Genomic DNA, 8,640 nt, shown 5'->3' with positions numbered 1-8,640 from the left:
AAATCAAATTGTTCAAAAGCATTGTCTCCATTGTGACTAAATTCGTTGCATTAATGTCAAAAATCTTTCCCACTATTGGCTCATTATCAATCACAGTCCAAGACTTGTACAATCAAACCCTTCAAGAAATAGAGTTCCGAAATCTGTACACATTTATTTGACTATAGAACTCTCCTAGATCATATTATAGATGTTATTTTGGGCTTCAATTCAAGCTTGTTGAAAAATAAATCTCATATGAACAAGTTATGGCTAAAGAAAACTGAGTGTGTGTGAGAGAGAAGCAAAGAAGAGTAACATACATACGTGCATATTAGCATAATCCTTAACATCTACTCCTATCCTAAAATACACTACAGCACATTCAAACTTATGCTTGGTCAGAACATTATGCAGTTTGAGTGAGCAACACAATGAAAACATCAAAATTGAAACATGCTTAGAATTAAATATTGTTGAACCAACTAATGAAACGAAGGCAAAAAACAATTTCAAAACCAATAATTGAATTTTGTGTACTAAAGACAATGAACACAATTACCAATGACAAAGGAAAGATTCACGCTACAAGCATGGTATTGATTAGTAGATAAAAAACCAAATGCTATACCAAAATGATAGCAATAAGATCAAACTAAACCCTTGCTAAAAAACAGGGTTTAATTGAATAAGACAGAAATTTGTGCAGGTAATATCATTATGTTTGTTCTTTTGGTGTATGATTTCTTCTTAGAATATCCAATGACCTTAACATAAGATATTTAGCATTCTATTAAGATGTTCGAAGAGGAGGAGACACCAAAATCACGCCATCTCCACGAACAAACAGGAAAGGTATTTGTCTTTTGCTAGTCTGGAAAAGAAAGAAACAAAAACAAATAAAAAGAGATTTTTTTAACCATATATTTGTTCCATATACAAGTCTGAGAAGATATTTTACTGTCTTTCACATTAACATAAACAAATCTAAACAAGTATGTCTCCATACAGCAAGAACGTGCAATACAACCAAAAACATTGAATAACACATGGATGGACACCATAGAATGTATTCTTTTGGAGAGATGTAATTTATACATTTATCAGCATTAAAGAACATGAGCCAAATTGCATATAATTTAACTGAAGCTAAGCTACACATACAACGTATAAGTTCGCTCTTGTGGAAATGGTCGTTGACATATGAACTTATTAAAATCTCAATTAAATGATTTATCCCAACACCAGTAAGAATTGTTTCTAAATATTAATGATGTAGCACTTCCCACTGATGTTTGGCATGACATATAAGGCAATGACTTATGAGTTTTTTAAAATCACAATTAGATGCTTCATTACTGCACCATAAAAATAGGTTGTAACGATTAAAGGCATAGCACTTCCCATTAACGTTTGGAATGACATATATCCTAAAAACACATCATGAAGTTTTCACTTCCTGCGTCCTAAAGGAATCTGAGATATGACGTATACAGACGAATTAAGGACAAGTCAGTCATAGCTTAACTTGAGTAGCCGTAAATATTGTAAATTTGTGAACAGCCTCAAGCTTTTGGATTTAACATGACGTAAAAGCTCTATGCTTGGATTTCTAAATCAATCTTATACCCTGTTAAGTGAAAAGAATAGCACCTATTTTAAAAGCTTCGAGATAGTTCGAATACAAGATAGATGGATACAACTGGCTCAGCAGATAGAAATGACATCAATCCCTAGACGGCACTCATAAATATTAATAAGAGCGCAAATAGAACATTAATAATTATAATTATCGTGATCCAAGTCTCTGCCTGTGTCAAAAGAGTGAAAAAAAACATCACATTATACGCTTTGCCCCTTCAAACTGTTACTAACCTGGGATTTAGGGGAGGTGTGGCAATTTCTTGGAGCCCCTAAAATAGAAAATAGCAACACAAGTACCTATCTTCAAAGGGAGAAATGTGGCAGAAACAAAAATAAAGGGAAAACACACGATGCCCTTATATTCTCAAAAACCTTCCAAAGTAGTATTTGTACAATGCAGAGGAATTATGCTAGTTTTTGAAAACTTAGGCGTATTCCAGTAAGTACACAGCTAATTAATATGGGCATTGTGGTGTTTTGCCTAGAAAGTAAGAAAAGAATATTAAACATCAGAAACAAGTAGTAGTGTCCATCAAGTTCCGGATATAATTATGGGTTCACATATTAGTGCATGAGCTCATTTAGCACAACAGGCAGTTTTAGAAATATACACAAGTACGAAAGAAAAAGTCCACTTTCCTTCCAGCTTCCCTAAAACATTATGAAATGCAACCAGGTGGGATTATCAGCCTGCAGTTTAAATGTTGACTTTTTTGGTGTTAACGGTGCTAAAGCTAATACATTAAGACTAGAAAAGTGACAACACACTCTGCTTCTGTCAGGGCATTCTATAGAAGTGTATTACTGAGAGGTGAATCTTGTGCCAGATACGCTTCATCTCACCAAAAGAAAATCATAATATTAGGTCTCAACCCAAAATGTACCCATACTCGGTAATTCCAAAATGCATAAAACCATTAAAATGTTTGAAAGATGCTATTGTTGATAGAATGCTTAAAATTTTCATCTTAGGTTTTCTATCGCCACACTGTATAAATATATATACACACTTAAATTGCACAATCCAATTCATTTCTAGACATAAAGTTGATGATGAGCATTTCTAGCAATGACATAGAAACCCAACCTCGAGTTTTATCACCACTTTATAGGAGTACGCACTTAAATTATACCATCTGATATGAAGGTCTGATGAACTTCCTAGAAATGTCATATGAATCCAATCTAGGGTTCTTACGCCCACTTTGTATAACCATACACTTAAACTACACGCTCTAATTCATTTCTATATACAAATTCGTTGATGAACTGCCTAGCAATATCATATGAACCCAACCCTGGCAGGGTTTTTATCATCACTTTCTGAAATAACACCATCTGTTTTTTCCCTAGATATGAAGTTCTAGATAACACTTCTTCATTGCCATGGTAACCCCACCTACACTTTTTTATGCAAACACACTGAAATTAAACCATGTGATTCTTTAGTTATGAGGCTAAAACTTGTTGTTATTGTTTATGATATGACCTTCCTATCAATGCCACCTGAACGTTTTAACTCTTTACTAGCTATGACGCAGAAATTTCTTGTTATTTAAGACCTCCCTAACAATGCAATATGAAAAACACAGACAATGCTTTTGTGTCCTCATTTTTGTTTGCAAATCCACTACAATTACAGCACCTAATTGTCTTCTAGGTTCGAGTTTACCAAGTAAAAATAGAGTAAAAGCAGAACAAGCAAAGCAAATCGTTACCCTAACAATCTCCTCATAAGTTTCATCATCGATTTCGACAGAGGTGATTATTTCCTCAGCATCTCCGAGAATCATATTGAGGTGCTGATCATAAGCCTAGATTCATCATGGAAACACGAAACGATATAAGTTTGCCAGGCGAAAAAGAAAGAAATATTCAAGTTTGAGATTGAAGTTTGAGGCAGGGATTTCCTGTTGTAAGGGGTTGAAGTAATTATAGCGACTTGGATTTTAGGTTTCCGAGGATTTTAGGTCTGGGGGACTTAAAAGTTTAGAGTTTTTCTTTATATTATTATTATTATTATTATTATTATTATTATTATTAAAGTTTAAAGGGTTTTAGAAACAGTTACGTGGAGTTTTCCTCTGAGCTCTCTGTCTGAACGAAGTTTGACATAGATCCTTTCGTCAAGGCTGAGCCTGATGAGATCGAGGGGCTCCTTCACAGCACTGTCTTCTTCTTGTGTGGGCGCCGCCGCAGAAGACATCTCTCTCTCTCTCTCTCTCTCTCTCTCTCTCTCTCGCTCGCTCTCCTTCCTTTCCTTCCACTCCCGCCCGCTAGCTAAACACTTTCCTTCCTTCCTTCCTCCCGCTTCTTCCTCCTTCCTCTTGATTCCTCTTGATGAGACATTATTGGGCTTGGCCAATGGAAAGTATATTATGTATATGCATTGGAGAAGAGGGCTTGAATCTTTGTGCTTCTCTTTTAGTGGGTGAACATGATGAAGTTGTGAAGATGTAAACGAACTAGGTGTGTAAAGAGACTTGCTCTTCTTCATCATCATCAAGGGGCTATCGTGATAAACATAATAGGTTGAAAAATGGGAGGGAATTATGTACAACAAACTGTCCTAGCACAAAAAAGATGATGAGAATAGACAAGAATAAATCACAAGGACGCATGTATATTGCATTATGTATACAGCTAAAAATAATAATTCAACATGTTCCGGTTGACATTGTCAGTAGTAGGAATGTGGCCGGCTGAAATTTTAAAATTCTGGTTAGGTTCATAAGAAGCGGGAAAATTTCCGGTAGAGGCTAGAGACTTTGCCCAACATTGACTATGTACATCTCTCTCTCTCTCAAATCGGGAAAACTAATCATATAGGCAACGCTAATAAATGTGTCTTCATTAAAACAAGACACTAGATAGATTATACAAACCTTGTTATCTCCACTACTTCATTAGTATGTATGTTGTGATATGGCAAGGTCAACGACCCTCTCAAGTATAATACTAGATGACATAACTCTACCTTATCTTGGAACAACGGTTGTTGTGATTTTGGTGTAGGCAAAGATAAAAAAGAAAAAGGAGAAGGGAAGGTCCACTCACCTCCACACCAACCATTATATGTATATATATTTAAAAATATCGGCCGAAATTAATCGCCTCTTTTCTCATTAAAAAGAGGAGAAGACAGCTTAATTCGGGTCGCCCAAATTTGGGTTTGAGGCATACAATAAAAGAGGTCACTCACTTGGAGTTTTGGAGCATAGCATTATGTTTTCCCTCTTCTTTGTGGTCGCTCATTTTGTGTTTCGAGAGTGCACCATTATGGTTTACTTTCTTCTTCTTCTTCTTCTCCTCAACCTGCTTGAGATTTTAGGGTTTATTTTCCATCTTCTTTGTGACTAGTCTTCGTAGTTCTTCTCCCTTTAGGGTTTCTTATTAGTATTCTTCTTCAGCGCCTTCTTCAACTTCCGAACTATTTACCTACTTACGTCTATATCTTACTTAGTTCTTCTCCCTTTTGGGTTTCTTATTGGTATTCTTTTTCGGCAGCTTCTTCGACTCCCAAACTATTTACCTACTTCAGAGGTTTGGTTTTCTTCTCCGCAACAGAAGAGAGCTTAAAAGTACAAATCGACACCGAAATGAAACACTACGACAGAGCCGGTGTTGAATATAGACATATAATGGCTGTATTCATATTACTAGCAATGGGCCTAGTTTCGGCTTGAACCGAACCGTTAAACCGTGGCTTAACGGTTTATTGGTTCGACGATAAATAAGCAGTTTGGTTTGTTTTTAAATGTTACTATTTGGTTTGGTTTGGCTTGGGTTTTTTAATTTTAATATTGCATTATATGTGTCATGATTATATACATGTTGGCTTACAAAGATTCAAACCCACAAGCTCTTGATATATATGTCAAACCTTGAACCATTATGGTAACATATACAATGATATATAATATGTATAGTCAAAATAATTATATTATTTTTAATTATTGTAAGATATTTAGAGTATTCTAGAACATTCTAGAATATTCCATGATTAGCCTAAATATCTAAAATACTCTAGAACATTCTAGAATACTCCATAAGGACCTATAAATAGGTGTCTACTAATTCATACGAAGTCATTTGGTTCAACACCAGTCTTCAGCCCCATAGCCTACTCTTTGTTACCCTTGTTTTCTTATAATATAAACTCCTTTGCATTTCTAGTGTTCTCTCGCTCTCTCTCTCTCTCTACCTTTTATCATCATATTTTTTCATATTTCTCTCTCTCTCTTACTCTCAAGTCACGACAATTTGAACGAAATCCTCTTTTCTTCTTCTCCAACTTCTTCTTTTTCTTCTCTTACTTATTCAAGTAATCTAGCTGTTTTCTCTCATGAGTCGTAACTATGGGGTCCGTGAACAAGCATGACTATATGCGCGTTCTCTCCGAGCTCGACATGCTAACAACCAAATTTATGCCATTGGAGCAAGAATATCAAAGACTACTTGGAGATCCACAACAAGTAAGTGTTGAGAAAGTACAACAATATGAAGAGTTATCTCAACGGGTGCATCAATTGGAGACTATTCTATTGGAACGTTAAGCGGCGGAAGTTCAAACCTCACTAAAAGAACCAAACATTAGCCGGCCAGCCAAGTTTGATGGTACAAGGTCTCAATTTCGTGGATTTTTAAATTAGGTATGGCTTGTGATTAAATTACATCCTAGTCGTTACTCAATTGATGTTGCTCGCGTGGGACTAGTTGGTACCTTGTTAATTGATAATGCATTAGCATGGTTTGCACCACTCCTGGAGAAGCACTCGCCATTGTTAGAAGATTTTGAAGGATTTATAAAAGAATTCCAAGCCAACTTTGGAGACACCAATAGTATGAGGACAACAATAAATGTTGAGAAACAGGTCCCTCCGGATGGGATCTGGATGAGAACCGAATAAGACGAGACGAAAGGAGGAACCGAACCAGATGGATTCAAAAGGTATCCGGATACTGGATCGAATAGATCCGGAACGAGTCCGGTCGGATCTAGTATGAACCAACAATTAGGAACATATTTGTAAATATGTTTAGACGTGACCATTGAGGTCATATTTGTAAATAGCGAAATATATGTTCAGACGTGATCGTTTTAAAATGAAGAAGAGAATGAGAAGCGAAATATATGAGAGAAATGAGAGGGGTAAGAAGAATTTGATAATGTATTAACAACGAGAGCAAGGTTTACAAGTGTAAAGAAATGAGGAGACAAGAGTGGTTGTAATGCAACGGAAGATGAGTGTGTGTGTGTGTGTGTGTCAAGATAGAGAGAGAGAGAGAGCTCTTACGCAGAAATGGACAAACCGTATATTAACCAAAATTATATCAAAACATAAAACATCCAACAACAACTAAGTTACAATGTGTTGGTTTATATACCAACTAAGCTAGGGCAAGTGCCCTTTGTATTATTTACAAAACTAGCCCAACATGTCCATGAGCTAGTGTGAAACCTATCTAAGGGAAGTTGTGTTCGACTCTCAACACGCCCCTTCGAGCACAACTTCTATCTATCAAGAAGGTTGTTCGGTTCGTACTTCGACTTGTGTAGTCGGTTGTGTTGTGTACTCGTTGTGTATTGCTTCCATGTCGCCTGTACTCCCCCTCAAGTTCGTACATGTACTCTCCCTCAAGTTCGGCAATGTAGATTGTTGAGTGGCAAGCTCAACCGAATCCGGATTGGTTAAATAAGCCTGAGCCGGATCGGCATCTAGAAGGATGAGCCGGATCGGTGAGCTAGTGAGCAAGTGAGTCGGTGAGCTGGGGAGCCGGTTAGCCGGATCCAGCAGTAACCGGAAGCTTAATAACAGCCTAGGCTACTAGGTAGTTAAATGTCTCGTAGTTAGTGTCAGACACTTGTGTGAGCATTGAAGTACACCGTACTTCTGTTAGTCTGTATGGACTTGTATAAAACTGTTCACTGAACACATACGATGTACAGATTGAGTAATATTTTGAATTGAGTTTCTGTGTGCTCTTTCTCTCTCTGACTCTCCCACGTACTGTGTATATTCTAAGCTCTCCATTGAACTTGCGTTAACACAAAAACGCAGGTTCAATGGAGAGCTTAGAATATACACAATACGCGGGAGAGACAGAGAGAGATAAGACACACAGAGATTCAATTCAAAGTAATACTCAATCTGTACATACTGTTGAGAATCGACGCTCCGATTCACCTTCACCTCTCGGCCACAACCAAGGAAACACACGAATCGTTGTTGCAGAAAATGGGAAATACAGAGAAAGACACGATAACACAGGGATTAACGTGGAAAACCCTATACGGGAAAAACCACGGGAGTACAAGACTCCGAACCAAAACTATGCACAGAGAAGTATACAATGGCGAGCTGCAAGGCGACGACCTTGAGCTCGCTGTCCTCGCCACAGGCGGCGGAAATACACAGAGGCGTCGACCTCTTCCTCTCTCACGCTCTATCTCTCTCTCACGGCTGCTCTCTCTTCACTCCTCTTGAGTGGAAAAACAGAAAAATGAGTAGCAACATAAAACTGTTTGCCCTAAGTCATATTTATACACATATGACTTTAGGGCTATTTACAACTATAGCCTCAAGGGCCCTTAGCAAACATATTCACGGATATGTCCCCGCATCCGGATCTCTCTCCGGGTACATTCGTCATCCGGCTCCGAAGCCGGGGTCTTCATCATCCGGTTCCGAAACCGAAACCGGGCTCGTCGGCATTCATCTCCGACATCCGACCATCCCATCCGAAGGGACCGTAATCCCAACAAACTCCCCCTTCACTTCAGTATGGGATGTCTTTCCAATCCGATCCTCTTCCGGCATGCTTCCAGCTTGTCGGGTGTGAGCACCTTGGTCAGCATATCCGACCCGTTCTCGTCCGTGTGGATCTTCGTCAGCACGAACTCCTTGTCTTCTATCCTTTCCCGGATCCAGTGATATCTTCGCTGGATGTGCTTCGTCCGGGAGTGATAGGCTGCGTTCTTCGCAAGGTGGATTGCACTCTGACTGTCGCAGTAGA

At 38.1% G+C, this 8,640-nt stretch overlaps 1 protein-coding gene across 2 annotated transcripts; it reads right to left on the bottom strand.

Moving 5' to 3' along the window:
* Positions 1-549: 549 nt before the first annotated feature.
* On the bottom strand, positions 550-3,887 carry LOC147861968 (sm-like protein LSM3A). 2 transcript variants are annotated; one of them, XM_087322021.1, is made up of 3 exons: positions 3,695-3,884; positions 3,342-3,437; positions 550-853 (listed from the first exon to the last, which is right to left on the bottom strand). In XM_087322021.1, the coding sequence occupies exons 1-3, from the start codon at positions 3,827-3,829 to the stop codon at positions 773-775; spliced, it is 312 nt and encodes a 103-aa protein (XP_087178147.1). In that variant the 5' UTR covers positions 3,830-3,884; the 3' UTR covers positions 550-772. The 2 variants fall into 2 exon arrangements, with proteins under 2 accessions (XP_087178147.1, XP_087178148.1); XM_087322022.1 differs by lacking the exon at positions 550-853 and adding an exon at positions 1,744-1,892 and having other exon boundaries at positions 3,695-3,887.
* Between the last annotated feature and the right edge of the window lie 4,753 nt (positions 3,888-8,640).

The sequence above is a fragment of the Azolla caroliniana genome, unplaced genomic scaffold, assembly GCF_043228905.1.
Source record: "Azolla caroliniana isolate FFs.n. ecotype wild unplaced genomic scaffold, voAzoCaro1.0.p SCAF_7, whole genome shotgun sequence".
Taxonomy (NCBI): Eukaryota; Viridiplantae; Streptophyta; class Polypodiopsida; order Salviniales; family Salviniaceae; genus Azolla; species Azolla caroliniana.
The sequence above is the reverse complement of the archived record's forward strand: the minus strand, read 5'-3'. Positions and strand labels throughout refer to the sequence as shown.

Excerpts from the sequence above, each read along its gene's own strand:
- LOC147861968 (XM_087322021.1), bottom strand. The coding sequence starts at position 3,829 with ATGTCTTCTGCGGCGGCGCCCACACAAGAAGAAGACAGTGCTGTGAAG. Across the intron at positions 3,438-3,694 it reads AGCTCAGAGGAAAACTCCAC|GCTTATGATCAGCACCTCAA; the intron begins GTAACTGTTTCT and ends TGATGAATCTAG. Across the intron at positions 854-3,341 it reads CTTATGAGGAGATTGTTAGG|ACTAGCAAAAGACAAATACC; the intron begins GTAACGATTTGC and ends TTTCTTTTCCAG.